The sequence below is a fragment of the Anser anser genome (genome assembly GCF_964211835.1).
Source record: "Anser anser genome assembly, chromosome: 5".
NCBI classification, from domain to species: Eukaryota; Metazoa; Chordata; class Aves; order Anseriformes; family Anatidae; genus Anser; species Anser anser.
Genome location: NC_139725.1, coordinates 37,204,715 through 37,222,555, shown reverse-complemented (window position 1 = coordinate 37,222,555; position 17,841 = coordinate 37,204,715). Strand labels below are relative to the sequence as shown.

Sequence of the window (17,841 nt, the reverse complement as noted above, 5' to 3'; positions counted from 1 at the left end):
GACAGCTGCTGGCACTTTATTAACCCAGTTTGTTACTGTACATCTTTTACCTCATGCCCCTGCTGTTAAACTGCAACTGCTAATTAAGTGACAGAGTTGTGAATGGGGCAACAACACCTACCTCTTCTGCAGAGAATTTAAAGAAACTCTCTGGGGTTCAGACTTGTTAAATTGTGTATGAGAGCGCACAATGGGAGACGTTTTGCTTGCTCACTCCAGAGCCTTCTGCAGAAGAAATGTGTTAGTTGTTATTAAAAGGGAAGCAAGCACCAAGCACTTTTTGAGCTGTTCCCTAAGCAAGTTTGTTTGTGGGCAAACAAACTATGAACCATGCCAATAGGGCTTGACAGTTGATATGGCAGTCTTAAAAAATCTAGCAGAGATGTGGCTATATGGATTTGAACTTCCCCTTTGGCAGAACATTTACTACTGCATTAAAACATCTCCTTCCTTTAGCCTCCTTGAGCCCCACTGAGCTGTTGTTGCAGCAGGATGGCTGAAAGTCCCTTGAGAGGAATCTGTGGGAGCAAGCAATGGAAAGACAAACCATCTTGGCCTTCGTCATGGTGGCATGAGTATGTGCTATCTTAAAGCATTACCAGCAAGGATGTACATATTCACAGTTTGCTCTTAACTCCATTGTGAAGCAACACTTCCATCAGCTCTGGGATCCATCTTGTCAGCCTAGCAGTTCCAGCAGCAGTTCTGGTAATGCAGCTGACTATTCCTTGTAGTTCCACACTGTTGGCTAGCTAAGCTCCTCCATGCTGCTCTCTTGCTCCCCGTCCTTAAAAAGACAGGGGAAGAAAATATGAAAAACAGCTCATGGACTGAGATAAGGATAGGGAGGTCACTCACCAGTTACTGTCATAGGTAAAACAGACTCGGTGTAAGGGAGATTAATATAACTTATTGCCTGTTGACAACAGACTAGAGCAGCGAGAACTTAAAAGCAAACTAAAAGCACCTTCCCCTCATCCACCCTCTCCTATCTCCTCCCCCTTGAGTGGTGCAGAGGAACAGGGAAGGGGGGCTGCCATCAGTCCCTAATGCTTTTTCTCTGCTGCTCCTTCATGGTCACTCTCTGCCCCTGCTCCACGTGGGGTCCCTCCCACAGGATGCCGTCCTTCCTGCACTGATCCTGCGAGGGCTGCCCACAGACAGCAGCTCTTCAAGAACTGCTCCCACACGGCTCCGTACCACGGGGTCCATCCCCCAGGAGCAAACTGCTCCAGCACGGGTCCCTCACGGGCAGCAGCTCCTCCCAGACCCCCTGCTCCTGCGTGGGCAGCTCTGGCCCGGGGCCTGCTCCTGTGGGGACTCTCCATGGGCCGCATTCTCCTCCAGGCCACATCTACCTGTTCCACCATGGGTCTTTCTGCAGGCTGCAGGGGAACTTCTGCTCCAGTGCCTGAAGCACTTTCCTGTCCTTCTTCACTGACCTTGGTGCCTGCAGGGCTGTTTCTATGTTTTCTCACGCATCTCTCCCATCTGCTGTTGTGCAGCAGTTTTGTTTCCACGCCCTTTCTTAAATGCTGTCTCAGAGGCCCAACCAGCGTCGCATACTGGCTCAGCTCTGGCCAGTGGCAGATCCCTTTTGGAGCTGACTAGAGCTGGCTCTGGTCTGACCTGGGGCAGCTGCAGGGCTCTGCTCACAGAGGCCACCCCCCAGCCCCCCTGCTACCAAATCCTTGCCACACAAGCCCAATACACTTGTGCACAGAACAGGACCCAATCTTGTGCTCCAAGGTAAATGCAGGTGATCAGGCAGCTTCCCCTCCAAGCTCTGTCCTGCACAAGTCCCAAAAAAAGCGTGACAGTTAAGTCAACCATAACACTTCAAACACACAGAACACTTCAGTCTTTGAGGCAGTTTCTCAATCTGCTTGGTGTGAGGAGCAAATAGTTCCATGGACAGCAAAGAAGCACCGTATACTCTAAAAAGTTGTGTAACAGGGTCCATGAACTTTAGTCAGGACAAGGGCAGGCTTATTGAAATTCTGTGTTGAAACGAGTGGTGCTGGGGAATTCCCACCCCTGGGTATTCTGCCCAATTTCCTCTTTTGAGGGCCTGAACCGCTTATAAATACCCTCTCTGAGAGCACAGGAGACAAGCTTCATCTCCTGGCTTTGCCTTTCTGGAGTGGTGAGTGATACTCTGAATTTACAATATGCATGCAATGTGTTTTTTTTCTGGTATTTGGGAAAAGAACTAATGTCTTAATGTGTGGGACTTCTCTGTACTCATGAAAGGAGCTGCAGGAAATGCTGAAATGCAAGTGTCTGCTGTCCATCTGTCTTTGTTGAAGCGTCCTGTGTTGAGCACAGAAGGCATCAGTCCTTGTGGGGCAAGAAGAGGGCTCGTGGGTTGGCTGCTAGCACTGGGGTGGCTGCATAACTGCTCCTGCAGCTGCCTGGGCACGGTTATGAGTGCGATGAATGCTGTGTCAGAAATCTCTGTAAAAGGTGCTTTAGAACTGCTAATCTCTAATTTTCTCACAGCTCCGTGTCACACTTGGACAGGGAACCATGAGGCTCTGTATCTGCTTCGTGTTGCTCTCCGTTATTGTGTGTGCAAGTGCTGACAACCCATTCACACGTGGCGGAAGATTTGTCTTGGATGCAGCTGGAGGTAAGCTGCTCTGCTGCCACAGGTCTTTCCCTCAGGACCCCTCCCCGAGCACGGGTTATGTGCAGTCAGCGGGTGCAGCCCTCCAAGCAGGGAGGTCTGCAGCTCAGATTAGGGACCCCTGCTGGTTGCTGCTGGGAAAGGGCCCTGGTCAGCCCCCGCAGGCACTTTCTGTTGGCAACTCCCGTGCAAAGGCCAATGTGCAGGAGCACCTCTGCATTTCTTTTCCTCGGGCCTTTCCAAGCACAGCACAAACGATGTGACAGGCCAGAGCTCAGGCTTGGGCGCACCCCTGCAACCAAACAAGGCACAGGGACTGCAGGAATAGTCACTTGCTCATGGAGAGCTTTTTGCAAACCCTCTGCTGGTAAAGCCCCAAAGCGCAGCCGGTGCTTTCTCTGGTGCACAGCGTGGAACTGAAGGACCACTGCCTGCTTGCTGTGAGACAGAGCTTCACCTGCCCCTGCAGTGTCCCAGCTGAGCCATGCAATACTTCCATGGCTCCATGAGGGTCTCCCCAAGGAGCCCCCTTTCTTCTGCTTTGCCAACCTCCCCTAGCTTAGCAAAAGAGTTTTCTCAAGGGAGCCTTGGGGACACATGGAGCTTTCTGGCCCAGCAGCAGCCTGTGAGCTTCTGGCTGAAGTGGTACTTGGCTGTTGCAGGGATGGGATTTTAAAGTTAACATCGCCTCTGTCTCTCTGCTTTCTTCAGGAGCATGGGATATGCTCAGAGCATACCGGGACATGCGCGAGGCAAACCATGTAGGTGCTGACAAATATTTCCATGCTCGTGGCAATTACGATGCTGCCCGAAGAGGACCTGGTGGTGCTTGGGCAGCCAGAGTGATCAGGTAAGGGAGCTTCTCTGGTTGTTAACAGCGAGTTCCTAGGGATCTGAGCATCCCAGTCAGAGTGAAGTCCTTCTTGACACACACAGCTTTTGGCCCAGAAGGACTGGGGAGGGGAAGCAGTTTGTGCCTGAGTGAGCTGTCTCCACATGGAAAGGTGCCTCCCTTTGCACATTGCAGGGAGCCTTTCTTCTCTTCCCGAGCAGGCAGATTTATTGTCTCTGCATTTTTGGTGGAAAAGCACTATTTTTCCTTGCTGGCTTACTTCCTGACATAAGTTACAGGTTCCATCGCGGTGCTCAGATAAGGACTTAGCATGTGCGTGCACCTGACGCTGAGCAGGCCTGTGGAAAAGCTAGCGTTAGGCGAGTGAGGAAACGAAAGCGAAGCGATGCCTGTGCGGGGGGCTACGTGCTGGCTGGTTCACGGGGCTCCTTTTGTTCCCACTAGTGATGCCCGGGAAAACTGGCAAAGCGGCGTGAGCGGCAGAGGCGCAGAAGACACCCGTGCCGACCAAGAGGCGAACGCGTGGGGCCGAAACGGCGGGGACCCCAACCGCTACAGACCCCCGGGCCTTCCCAGCAAATACTAACGCGCAGTGTGCCCCTTTCCCCTCCCTCACGCACCCGCAATAAAGAAACCGCCTTATTTCCTCGGCCCTGCTTGGTTTATACTCAAGCGCCTTTTTATGAAGGGTGGGGGGCCGGGGGGGGCCCTTGGGGGCCGGGGCGCGGGGAGCTCCGGGCCGCCGGGGGGCGCTGCGCGGCGGGGCCGGCCCGGGCGCCCTCTGGCCGCCGCCTCGCTGCTCCCGGGGAGGCCGCCATGGACCGCAACCCCTCGCCGCCCTCCAGCGAGGCGGAGGAGGAAGGCGACGCGGTGGGCAGCACGGTGTACAGCAAGCACTGGCTCTTCAGTATCCTCACCCGCCTCATCGAGGTGCGCCGCGGGGCGGGCGGGAGGCCGGGGCGCTGCTGGCGGTGGTGCTTCCGCGGCCGAAGCGACGGGGCGCTGGTAGGGGTGTGTGGTGGCCTTTCCTCACCTACCGCCCCCCTCCCCCGGTTTCTCTCAGGTCATTAGCCCCGAGAAGACCGAGCCCAGCGTGAACCCTGAGGAAATCCAGACGGAGCTGGACGAAGAGATGGAGAACGACATTTGTAAAGTGTGGGACATGTCGATGGACGAGGTAGGGGCACCGCGACGAGTGACTGCTGCCGTGTTTCTGATGCTGCGTGTCTTCAGTCTAAATCCTGTCCCCAAAAGGCTGGGGAAGGGCATATAATTAAATGTGCTGGACCAGCTTTTTGATGTAGGTGGTACTGCTGCTTCTCTGGTTTGGCTGACAGCGTTCTGTGAGTCCTTAAACAGGGCAGGTGTGGTGAACTGGTCTGAAGCAGGCTCATCGCACGTTTCGAGACCAAGCAAGTGCTCTGTGTGCACTCCTTAAGCCCGGTACTAGATGAAAAGCAGGCCTTCTCTTATGTCCCAGCTGCAGGGCCCTGTGCTGCTGTCTGAGGATACAGAGCAGGGCTATGTGGGAGTGTAAGGGAAACCATTTGGTCTGCCTGAGCCACCCTCTGGGTGTGCTATGGGTCGCACAGTCCTTAGGGTCAGCTGGTGGCAATGGGGCCATATTCACACCTGTTGGTTTTCTGTATTACCTGCGGTGTCAAACTGAAGCCTGGAGTGAATAGACTCAGCAGCAACTCAGCTGCAACTGAAGTGAACTCAGCTTGTATTTAGCAATTTGATTACTGATGCTGTCTCTAAAATGGCATGTTTTTATCTAGCCATGTTAATGCTAGTAAACATTTGTTCTGATCAATAAACAATCTTTTAAAGTTTAGCTCACAATGGCAATTTAACATATCTTTTTGGTATTTTTCTTAACATTCCCAAATTCTGGAACAAATTCTCAAGTAAGACAAAGATTTATTTGTAGTTCTCTGTTTAAGTGTTTCAAGTAAACATGGAAGATGTGTACTTCATTCCCAAACAGAGAACTAATCCAGTGATTTAATGAGGTGAAATGAGGAGCAGATTTCCTCTTTTGTATGCTCTGATCAAGTGCTAATGGTAGTCCTTTCCCCCCCTTTTTTTTTTTAATATATGATATCACTGCTTGACAAAACAGTATTTACTGAATTCTGCATGGAATTAGCATGCCTGACCCTTTGTTGAGATAGAGGAAAGAAAAACTAAATATGACTGGCTTGTTGTAAAGCCTATCACTGGCATCTTTAATCACTGTAGGGGCTTGCTGATCTTCTCTCAGTGAAAAGCAGGAATGGTGGTATAGCACATTATTAGTACTAATTGTTGGTAAATACTTGATCTCTTGTAGTGAGTTTGACATCTCTGATTCAGTCCTTGATCTATGTGAAAGGGTTTGATTTGTATTTGGAAATTGTAAAATTGGAAAGTCCGTTTACTTTTTCATTCACTTTCTCCACAGGATGTCGCTTTATTTCTTCAGGAGTTCAATGCCCCTGACATATTCATGGGAGTTTTTGCCAAATCCAAGTGTCCTCGCCTGACTGTAAGTATGGGCTGTCAAAAAGCTGTCCCATAATAATAGCAACAGTAAATAGCTCTGTACCTGCTTTCCTAAATATCTCCTTCCTCCAGTTGCATTTTTGAATAAGTTAGTGGAACAAAGAGAAAACATTAATTTAAAAAATGTTTTTTTGCTCAGCATTTTTAATATGGTCCAATCAGTAGGTATTTTAGTGATGCTGAAGGTGTTCTGTGTCATTATTGATGAAGGATTAAATGTATGAAACTTAGTTATAAGGCTAGTTATAAGAATAAGTAAGGACTGGCCTGTTTTTTTCCTAATAGCTTGTTCTGTAATTACTATACAGAAATGGTCACGAATTTGTTTTGTCAGACCTACAAAAGTAACCTTAGCTGTTAGGAATCATTGGAAACCAGTCCTTAATGAACTTTTTTTTCTTCCCCCTTTGTTTCAATGTCATTGCTTTGCGGCCTGAATTACGTAATGCACTTGCATTTAGAAATTAAACCAGGGTTTTCAGCCTTACTCAGTGTTCTTATAACATGTGAAGTTGCCAGAACCTTTATGTCAGGAGATGAGTAGAGGCACACAGGCCTTTGAAAGCTCAGTGTTTTGTACTTTGAAAGTGTGACCAAAATTGGGAAGTCAGTTCAAATGGGCTGTCACTAGATATTGTTTGAAATAGCAGCTGCTAGAGTGCCTGGTATAATTTGGCAGAGGTAAGAGAATGTTAATAAATACGATAACTTCAATTGGTTAGGGTTGATTTCCAAGTTGTTGAAACTGAGTGACTCCTAGAATATTCTGCATTAGCATCAGGCACCTGCAGGTGTTCTAGAGCTCCCTTTGTAGAAGTGTGCATCCTTCTAGTGACTGTCCGACTGTCTGGGCTTGAGTACTTTAATGGGATGCACTGCTTTTTTTTTTTTTTTTTTTTTTTTAGGAAGCTCATATTAAGATGTGTTTTTTCTTTAGGAGTAAGCGAGTATCTGTAAAGAGGGTGATATCATAGGGTGATATATTTGTTTTTAGGTCCTTATTGCTTTTATAATAATGACGCCAGATTAAGTTCTAAACAGTATATATAGACAATGCAAGCAGAGTTTCATTTTGAAATATACTTGCTTTTACAGAACATCTTAACTATGCTAAATATCAGAATAGTACTTCTCCTGAGTATCCTTTAGGCTACTCTAACAGCATACCTTAGAAATATTGCCTAGAAATTGGTAGGACATACGAACTTGGAAGTCAAACTGGAAAGCATCTTTGAACCTTTCTTATTTTTGTCTTATGGTTGTGGAAAGAAACTTGTGAACTGTGTTGCAGTTAGTTCGTTATACCTTGTTTGGACTTTTCAGGAAATCTGCGTGGGAATATTGGGAAATATGGCCTGTTTCCAAGACATATGCATGTCCATTAGTAAAGATGAGAATCTCGGGTAGGTGTATATATATGTTTTATATGTGCTTTTCTGGACTCCCACAGTTATGGAATATACATTGTGAAAGGAGCTAAGTTTGCTTGCAGTGCCTTTGTTCACATCTTTTTGTCAAATCCTTACTGGTTGAGAAGTATTCAATGAGGAGAAATAGGATACAGAATATCGGGGTTCTTTTGTAGTCCCTAGTCAAGCTTCCGAATCTTAAATTTCTACGTTTGGCAGTCTTGAAATGCTGGTAGTACATATACAGTCTGAAAAAAAATGGTTTTAATTTTAGGACATGACTGCAGCTATGAAATTGACCTTTTCCTATATTTTTGAAAAAGATACTTTTTACTAATTCTTACCTTAAATTTTCTATTTAAAGCCAAGTGTTATTGCAACGTTTGTGTGATTCAGACTCTCCAACTCTTCTGGAAACAAGCAGGTAGGACATCTCAGAAATTAATGAATCATTAATTTAGTTAAGCTATGTTCTGAGGCCATGGGGGAAAAATTGACGAGTGGTCTCATTATTTCGATGTTTTCCCATCCTATCCTTTTGTCATTTCCACTTTCGTTCTGCTGTGGGCTAGATTCCTGTTTTCTGTCACACCATTCTCATTATTTTGGTTTTACACTTGTAATGCTAAGATCAATGAATTGGTTTCTAATTTGTTAAATGGGCAATTCCTGCCTAGGTTGTTGTTAACTTGCCTCTCCCAGCCTGAGGTGGCCAACATTTGGGTTGAGAGAATCCGAGACAGCCCTTCAGTGTATGACTGTGTTTGCTTTATCATGTCAAGCTCTACAAACGGTGAGTTGCCAAAATGAGCTGAGAATAAGTGGTTTGCAGAAAAAATAAGAAGTGAATTATGCCATTTTAAAGACAAATATTTTCAGTTGGGAGTAAAGAATTTCTTTAAAATAAAGTTAAACTCATTATTACTCAATAAGGACACCGAAATAAACTTGTCCAGCCTTTGCAGGGTTTGTAAATATATCTAAACCCAACATGCGAAGTGCACGTAGAGGAATAAGAAAGCTTTGTGGGGGAATTAAAACCAAGTCAAATAGAAGAAATTATTTGCACAGTAAAGGAAAGGACATGATCCTCATTAAAGAATATGGATATGTCATTTTTGATCTTTGAAACAAGACCTAATTTAGATCATTATTATTATTTTAATCAGATATGTATTTTCCATTTTTAAAATTGCCATACTTGCGGAATGTGAATTGGAGGAATGATTCAGTTTCTCTGAGTGGCAGCAGAATACTGCACAGGCTTTGGGTATGCAGTCAATGGTAAAAAAAAAAAAGTCTCTCCTTTTTTGTCATAGCACTAATTTTGGAAAAAAAAAATCAAGCACCCAATCATGGAAACATTTTGAGTAGCATTTATTTCTGATGTCTACTCAATTGTAATAGTAGTTGTCATTTGTCTACAAATCATAATACTTTAGCTTTTAGAACATGAAAAATACCAGCTTATTTTTTTTAACTGATGTAATGCTCGTTCCAACTGAAATCACAGATCTACTTAAGTAAAATGCAGGTTAGCAGAAAGCTGCATTAGGGACAAATCTTGGCATGTTTTATTTTGGAAGCAGAAGTTATGACTTTTCAGGAACTTGAAGTCTCTTTGAAGAAAAAAGTTCCTTTTTTATAATTAATTAGGTAGAATGTGTCGGTGGACTTGTCAGCAGTCCCTGTTCATCAAGCTCTCCACCACATTTGTGCCCCAAAAAAGTAATAGGCACAGGAACCCTTAGTAGATCATGAATGAAACTAGTATATGTCAACACTGAATTTACTCTGATACTTGTATATGTTAGCATTTTGTGAACTAATTTTTGCTCTTTTCTTGAATTTGGTACATTCTTTTGTGTGCAGTTGAATTGCTGGTAAAAGTGGGTGAAGTGGTGGACAAACTATTTGATCTAGATGAAGAGCTAATGTTAAACTGGATTAAAAGTGGCACGTGTCAGTCTGTGGGACCGTCTGTAGATGATTCCCCTGAAGAACTTCCAGATTTTAAGATTGTGCCTTGTATACTTGAAGCAGCCAAACAAGTCCGGTAAGTGAGATTTCTTTATGGTGTCGTGGCTGGGGAGACTTCTTGTAACCTTGTTAAGGCCTGTCTCAGAAACTCTTGATTTTTAGCAGGAGCTACATGGTTTGCCAGATCACTACAACACGTGCTTGCACCTACCATTTGAAAGGAGCTAACTAGCTTGTCAGCAAAGAGCATGGCAGACTGCTGATGGTCTGTTGTGCATCTAAAACGTGTAGAGAATGATGAGAGAATTCAGTAATTTTATCTTTAACTTGGCTTTGTTTCTTGTTTTGTTCCGTGTAGCTCAGATAATCCGGAAGGACTTGATGTTTATATGCATATCTTGCAGCTCCTAACCACAGTGGATGAGGGCATTCAGGCTATTGGTAAGACACTTGCATTGCTACATGTGATGGGAGTAAGAATGGCAGTAACTTCTAGATGATCAGGTATTTTTAATGGGGAGAAAAACAGTTCATGTACCCAGATTAAATTTGGTGGGTTTTCTTTTTTTTTCTTTCTCAAGTGCAGGCTCCTGATGGAGGAAAAGAAACTTGGAGTTTGCTTTATGACCTAGTTTGCCATGAACTCTGTCAGCCAGATGATCCACCGATCATTGTGCAGGAGCAAAAGACTGTATTGGCCTCTATTTTGTCAGTGCTATCTGCTATGTTTGCTTCACAGACAGAACAAGAATACATCAAGATGAGAAAAAGTAAGCCATACTTTTTTCCGTTCTCCTTTTTTTAAAAATATATTTTTATAATTGATATGGGGTGAAAGATGGTTAGTTTATTAGTATTTAGTATTAGTATTTTCAAATAGAGGTTAATTCAGAACACAGAATTCAGATATATGTTTCAATACAGTATAAGGCACCTTACTGGTGACTCAAAAAATCATAGCTAGCTCAAAGTTCTGGTAGTGGATACTTCTGAAGAGTTATGGTAATGGAATCTGCAGATTCTGTTCAGTCTTGTCCACTGGCTAAATGCATGAAAACTGCAAAATCTGTCTTTGCTAAAATATGAGGTCTTGCTAGTCTTTTTTTTTTTCTAGAGGGGAAGATTCTTTCCTTAAATCCATCTTTATCACTTTTACTTTTCAATCCATTTAGAAGTCTTTAGAATTACAAGTTTACCTTGGGAATGTGAGTCACCTGCGGCAGGAGCTTTTTTTTTGTTTGTTTATCAAATAGGATTATCTGCATGTACCTTTAACATGCTAGCTTCTCTTTTCCTTTTTAAAGGTGCTAAGTCTGACTGCCAGCAAGGTCTGGCTGCCTTTAGATTAGGTTCTAGCTTAGTATAGCAGAGAGATAGAAGTGGTGAGGGAATGCTGCAGAGAGCCCTGATCCTTACTTTCCCTGCCATTTCTGTAGCTGGGCCTGCACAAAGAATCTGCCCTCCCAGAAGGTAAGAAGTGGGTTTGTTTCCTTTTTGCTCGCAGGACTCTAGAAAGAATTGTGCTTGCTCTAGGTTATCACTAGAAATGCTTTCCTTCTATTCCTTACCAGCAGCGTATAATTTTAATAGGTACAGGTTAGATTGCAGTAAAGCAGTACTTGGTTTTTATGTTGTTCCACGTTTTTATAAGTCTTTGATTAAAAACAAAGACACTGTCAGAATATGCATTCTTGTAGCTTTTCTATAAAATCTTCCCATCTGTTCCAAAATTCTAGTTCCTTGGTAGGATTGGGGGAAAAAAAATCAGTGTTAAACATTCACTTTCTTGTTACTGTATATCAGATATGCCTCTGATTGGGAGCTTGATTCGTATCTTACAATACATGGAGGGCTGTGGGAAGAGATCTGTTGATAACTCAAAGGAATCTGAACAAGAAGAGACTGGAAAAGGTGACCTAAACGAGGAAGATTTCCACTTGAAAATTTTGAAGGATATTTGTTGTGAATTGCTTTCCAATATGTTTCAAGAACTGACCAAGGTAAGAATAAACAAAGTTCTAAGAGGGATTTCAGCAGGATGGGTAAGAAAAAAAAAAGTTATTAATTGGACGTTTTTCTGAGCAACTGAAATTGCATGCCGGAAATTCATTAAGGAATTGATCAGAAGGTCAGTAGCAATGTGTGTCAGATGTCAGGGACACAGGTTTTCAAAGGTATGTACCGTCAGGGCCAAGATTCTGTATATTAAATTCTCCAGGTGTATGTTGTCAATTCCTTTTGAATAGAAGTTAATTTAGGAAAGACCATCAACCCCTATATAAATTGATCTTCTCAGCTGGACTTTTTTTTTATGGGAGAATTCAGCAGAAGAGACTTCTGAGGTGTCAGTTTTCACACCTTTTTTTATTAATGTCTGGCATTGTCTTAGAACTGTACGTTCTACTTGCTTGTGGTTTCACCTGTTATGAGAACGAAGTGCTATAGCCACTGTGTGCGCAACTGTGAGTTTTTCTTTGACAACTGCTCGTGACATGCTAGTTGTATTTCTCTCTTTATTTTCCAGGAAAATACATTAGAAGGACTAAACCAGGGACATTTAAATGAACAGACGTGTTCGTGTGCATTCCAGAACCTCTTGCCACTCTATTTTGCATCAGTGAGTATATGACAAAGTATATAACATGGCTAAAAAATACTACTCTTGCAAGGCCTTTTGTAGCCAGGTGTAAAACAGCATTAGGACAGAATTGCTCGGGCACCTGTAATGTACCACTTTAGACAGTCTTGCCCCCCCCCCCCCCCTTCTGGCTTGCTTCAGCCAGAGCTTTGCCTCCATCATCAACTGATAAAAGGTCTAACTGTGCTGAAATGAATGAATGAGTATCTCCAGTTTTATGTCAGCTGAGAAGTTGTCCTGTATGTTTTTATAGAATAATTATAATATTTTGCATAGGAAGCTTTTCTTTATGTACTTTTACATGATAAAATAAGAGCTTGGGGAAGGCAATGTTTCAAATCTTAGACGAGCTGAAACTGTGGAGTTGAGGAGGAAGCTATCTACCATGGAGCATTTTTCATTATTCTTTACGATGGCTACTGCTGGCTGCTGTGGCTGGGAAGATGGATTAGAGAGACCCTTAAACTGACTATAAGAATTCTGTGTTCCATGCAAGTTAGTGTTTTTTTATTATTTTTTTTGTTTTTATTCTGTGTGTGTGTGTGTTTGTTTGCGATTTTAATTCCAGGTGGAGAGTTTCCTTGAAGTTCTGCGTGAGGCTGATCAGACACTTGCTGAAAATCTAGAAAAACGTTTCCCAAGCCTGAAGGTCCACACCTAAGAGTGTACATGAAATACTTTCCATTTTTGGAATGAAGATTTTTGACTGTTCATTACAGTGTTTCAGAAATCAGTTTTTCAGTAAATGTGAAAGAATGAGTTAGCCTCCGAACCAACAGGTGGCTTTTAAGAAATGTTCCAGTTAGCCCTGATTAAACTAGGGATAATCTGGTCTGCATGGGGAAGGAAACTGTTGTAAATTCAGTTCTGCACCTTCCATCCTGTTTGCTCTGGTGAGGAGACTGTTGATTTCTAGTTGCTCTTCTGCAGAGTAGTGTTGTTTGAATAACTCCTGATCCTGTGCTTTTCAACTTATGTTGAAACAGCAGAATGAATGAAATGCACAGAGTTGTTCTTAATGTGATGATGGCATTTTCCAACTTGCTGCTGGCAGGAGGAAAATTGATCATGAAAATCTTAGATATCCTTTGGCTAAGCACCTTCATGCACCTGATGAAAACAGAGTTAAATTACACAGAGGAGAGGGGTTTTCTTTTTTTTTTTTTTTCTTTTGGATCACATCAGTACCTTGAGCAGGTATTTTAACAGATGTTTCATCCTGCTGTACCTCTAAAATCTTTACCTGTCTTTGATTGAAGCCTTTTTTGCCCTGCAGCTCTGAGTTATGACATTTAGTCCCAGCGCATTTCAAAGGATCTGAGAATGTGGTTACCAAAGGTCTGTGCTGCAGCTTCCAGCCCTGGCAGCCAGCTACCCAAAGTTAAGAGTTATAGGATGGGCTTGGATTTAATCCTTGGCATACTTGCAAACTTTTTGCTTTTTTAAAGCAGTCGGTACTTCAGTTTAGGAAGACAACATGTATCAGACAGTTCTTTCCTCATTCACATGTTTTGTGAGTCATCTGTGAATGGCATTAGGAATGCCATGCGAGCCTTACTCTTCAGGGGAGTTAAGATGTTAGGTCACTTGCAGTCAGTGAATTCAGTGTACGGAGTCTTCTAAAATGCCACTTCTAATCACCTTACATTTTAACTACACTACATTGTTATAGCCCTGCATGCAGTGCAGCTAATGTTCTTTCCTGTGTGTGTGAGCAGCACATCAGCTCCAGCTGTTGCTATAAATCGGAGTGCAAAACAATTGGTCTTCATCAGCTTTGGGATTTAAAGGAAGAGTGGAAAACAGAGCATAGGGAATAACTTAATACCATTATGCACACGTTCCCTTGTTCCCCATGTTTTTTTATAGGCTTAAATATTGTGCTGGGCCCTGTTTTGTTTGCCCTGAGTTACCTGTACATGTGGTAAAGTACAGTGTCTGTATGTGTATATAGCCTTTTCATCCAAACTTCTAGTTTTCAAAAAAGTACAATTTAATCTTTTCCTTGTGCTGCCAGAAACTTCTTAGCTGTTGGCAGGGGACTTAGAATTTAAAAAGTCTGATGTGTGTCACCAAAAAGAATTGCAGTGGTTTCTATCAATTTTTGTATGCTGTGTTTACTGGAGAAAACTGGTAACTGTGAATAGGATGACAGCATTTTTCCTACTACTTTGACATTTTTGGATATTTTCTTACACCTACAGATTTGTAATAAAGTTTCTTTAAAAAAAAAACCAACAACACTGTATGCTTTTATTCATTCCAAGTGTCAATTAAATTTGTTTTCTGAGCTACTGGAAATGTCTGTTGCTCTCTTGAACATGTCATTTTTAAAAGGAAAATTGAGCCTCTTCATACTGTCCTTGTGCTGTAAAATATATTGTCCTTTATTCGATACTCATTTTAACTATTTCTTGTTTCCTGTGCTTGGCCACTGTTGTGGTCTGGAAGTAAAAGTCTCTCTCATCCAGTTGCTAGCTTTTCTGGACTCCGTTTGTCCCCAGATGTGTTGTACGTGTCTTTACAGTAGCCCACTACAGCTGAGAATTCGTTCTGGTTTGCATTTCTTGAGGTTTGGTGGTTTCCAATAGTGATTTAATGTTCCAAGAAGGTGAGACATCATCTGTGTTGTTTATCTGTATTTGGTTCCTTCTGACTTACCATACACAAGTGCCAAGTGTTGGCTGACTGTTAAATGTGGTCTTGCTAATTACAATGAGTGGGTGAGACGTGCCATTTCCCCGATATTACTGCTTGAGTTGGATGCTACCTAATGCCTGTCACATAGTAGTCGAACAAGTGGATGATTTCAATGCATGGCAAACCAACTGGGTCCCATCCTCCACTCTTCTGCAGTAGAAGAAGCTGTAGAAACTTTCATCGGCCTTGCTTCGGCAGAATGATAACTCAAGTATGCTGGGAATGTTTGTCCTCGATAAGCATAGTGGAATGGAGACAGAATTCCCCACTTGCCCCACCAAACATCTGCAACCTGTGCTGCACGGGTGAGGCAGAGCAAGAGGTTGGTGCCAAATCATATATATGCAAGGGAACTGTGCAATGTTTTTGGCATTCAGATGCAGAAGAAACCACTCATGGGTGTCTGATGTGTCTGGCAATGGTGCCCATGTATTACATCAGCCTGCCAGCAGAGATCTCCCTGAGCTTGTGCTTCATGAACATAATATGCCTGTTTAAACTATAAAGGTGTTTTTTTTTTTTTTCTTTCTCCTCTGTTCCATCTCCTAGCCATGCTTTGACGCTGGCTGGCAATCCAGATCTCTCTGGGTTAGTTGGTTCAGAATGGATCTATCTGTAAAATCAGGCAAGCAGTTTTCCTGCAGACCAAAGACCTGATTTACTTCCATAGCATCCCTCCGTAGTGGAAAGCACTTTTCTCTGCCTCGTGCAGAGCTCCAAATGAGAAGTGGGTATGCAAAGTGCTGGACTAAAGTAACATGAGCCTGGTCCTGCTTAGACTGAGGCAAATATGAATGGTGGTACGAGAACACCTAGAAAGGAGAGGTAGAAATCAGGCTGCAAGGGCTTATTTTAAATTAGGCTTGCTAGGTCTGCATAATAATTTCATTCAAAGACAGGATTATAATGTTATTTTGACTCCTGTTTTGTGTGCATCTTGCATCTTCATAATACATAATAACTGTTTTCTGATGGGATAAAGCAACATAAAACCAAAGCAATTTGGTATGTGTGTTAAAAACCAGTACTAGAATGTTTCATCTGCTCCCTTGATGGTGTAAGGAGCTTGTTGCTGCTGTTCATGTCCTTGTGCTTTGCCCAATATATATTTTTTTAATTTTAGTTTTATATTTTTAAGACCTGCCGCTTCTGGTAGACTAAACCATGAACTTCTTTTTATATTATTCTGTATTCGGTCACTCTGTTTTCTTCTTTTTCTGTCATTACATGTTTAGTTCAAGTATTCTTATAACTGCTATGGTGATTCCCTTTTCTATAAGATTGTGCGTTGCTGATACTGATTTATTATAACTACCTTGGTTGTAACTAAGCCAAACACACACACGTGCACACAAAATTTAAAATCTGTTTCTAAAAGTCAACCATCTTCATAGTTTATGATAGTGACATGAAAAGGTATGGTACCTTACAGTGTTCTTGTTTTTTGTTTGATTGTATTGAAAATCTGGGCTCTTGGATTATTTTGGATTACTAACCACAGATTATTTTGGCTGTTTACTGAGTTAGAGTTGTGAAGGCGGCAGCACCTCCGTGATATTTTCATTCAAAAATTTATTTCTGTTTCTAGAGCAGAATCACTTGGTCACAGCAGTTCCACAGCAAATCCTTTACTTTCAAAAAAAATAAAAATCAATTTTTCCTTTTTAATGCTTGCTGTTTACTTATTTTCTGTTCTAGATGATGGTGAAATTCACATGCTCTGCTGAATTCAATGATAAAGGAAGAATCTATTACACCTGAGGCAAGGACTAGTCTGCTGCAATACACAATTTCTCAAAAATCCTTAATGTGAAGGTAAAAAAAAGCAGTGAGCAGCTGTGTGTTCGCTCCTCAGTCATGGCCGTGTGCATCAGTCATGCTGTTAGTGTGCCCATCAGTTGTAGCTGACAAGCCGTGTGCTAAGCAAACCTGACATGATAAGGTTGGTAAAATAAATCAGGTTATTTCCGATGGCTATGAACAGAGGTTTTGCAGTGGGAAATACGGTTCCTGTTCCTCCTTGCTTCCCTGATTCAGTGACTCACCTCTATATTCTGTTCCAAACAAAATTGCTTTATAAGGCAGAGAGCTAACATCTGATTGGCATGAGGAAAGTTTGCTTCCGAATTGTTGTTGTGAAGAAAATGAACAAACCTATGGAAAACCCTCTGGGGTTCTTTGTGCTTGCTTGCTTTCCAGATCTTTGGGAGTTAGCTGTCTGGCCTCATGATGAGCAGCAGCAAAGTCTCAGAGCTGAATTTTATACAAAGATTAATGCAGACAAGTTTGCTTGAAAAGGTAACAGTGGTGGGATGTGAGGAGGAGTAAAGCAGTAATACTAGAGAAAGGAAAAAAAGAGATGAAGGGATACTGGAGAAGGAAATAAAACAGAAAAATTATGACAGAGGGGGGAAAATACTGACTAATTGTGATGTTGAAGGAGAAAAGTATTAAATATCAGTAATAATGATAGGATTCTAGATTTGTCCAGGTGGAATATCTAATGTGTGGTCACCTATCAAAAAGGTGTCATGTTGATTATATTTTCTGTTTTCAAAGCTGAATCTTCTTTGTAGTTTTCCCTGCTTGCACGGCAACGAGACAAGTTTAAGGTGAAGTCCCCACAGCAGGTGGGCAGGCTGATGTTGCTTCATTTCATCTGGTTTTGCTGGCTGGCTGAGGCACCAAGGTGCAGAGCTGCTCACAGTGGAAGGGAGGTGGTTTCAGGTGTTGTGTGCCCTTGCATCGCACACACCTTGTACCTGCCAGAGGTGAGCTCCAAAAGTAGAGCTGTGCAGGAGTGATGCTTGTGTTGCACTTGGCTCTGAGCAGAGCACAGCAGACTGCAGCAAACTCCTGGTTTTGATAATTTGTTGGGTATCAGGGGGCAGGTACCTATTTTTACTTGAGGAGATCAAAACCCTGCTCAGTCTTCAACGCCAGGCGCTATGAGTACAAATCTTCAATTTTGTATTTGAATTCAGCAATTTTATAGGAAAATGTGTTTACCCCAAATTAAAAACTCTGTATGACCAATATATTCTACAGGAATTAAAATCCAAGCCTGAATGTCCATGGTACTTTG

The 17,841-nt window shown here is 42.7% G+C and overlaps 3 protein-coding genes across 3 annotated transcripts in view; all 3 read left to right on the top strand.

Annotated features, from left to right (window-relative positions):
• Positions 1 to 1,995: 1,995 nt before the first annotated feature.
• LOC310900709 (serum amyloid A protein) lies at positions 1,996 to 4,132 on the top strand. Its single transcript, XM_083839081.1, has 4 exons — positions 1,996 to 2,146; positions 2,503 to 2,632; positions 3,341 to 3,479; positions 3,927 to 4,132. Exons 2-4 carry the CDS (start codon positions 2,530 to 2,532, stop codon positions 4,066 to 4,068), a joined length of 384 nt encoding a protein of 127 aa, XP_083695207.1. The 5' UTR covers positions 1,996 to 2,146; positions 2,503 to 2,529; the 3' UTR covers positions 4,069 to 4,132.
• Positions 4,133 to 4,245: 113 nt separating this feature from the next.
• Positions 4,246 to 14,290, top strand: SAAL1 (serum amyloid A like 1). The gene is made up of 12 exons (XM_083839052.1): positions 4,246 to 4,412; positions 4,546 to 4,659; positions 5,929 to 6,012; positions 7,353 to 7,432; positions 7,803 to 7,862; positions 8,116 to 8,231; positions 9,311 to 9,494; positions 9,777 to 9,859; positions 10,000 to 10,188; positions 11,222 to 11,418; positions 11,943 to 12,035; positions 12,625 to 14,290. Exons 1-12 carry the CDS (start codon positions 4,299 to 4,301, stop codon positions 12,715 to 12,717), a joined length of 1,407 nt encoding a protein of 468 aa, XP_083695178.1. The 5' UTR covers positions 4,246 to 4,298; the 3' UTR covers positions 12,718 to 14,290.
• A 155-nt stretch (positions 14,291 to 14,445) lies between these two features.
• The window catches only part of LOC310900693 (tryptophan 5-hydroxylase 1), a 28,173-nt gene continuing 24,777 nt past the window's right edge, over positions 14,446 to 17,841 (top strand). The window contains exon 1 of the mRNA XM_083839049.1: positions 14,446 to 16,571. The gene's annotated coding sequence lies outside the window, so the exon portion shown is untranslated. The remainder of the gene's footprint in view (positions 16,572 to 17,841) is intronic.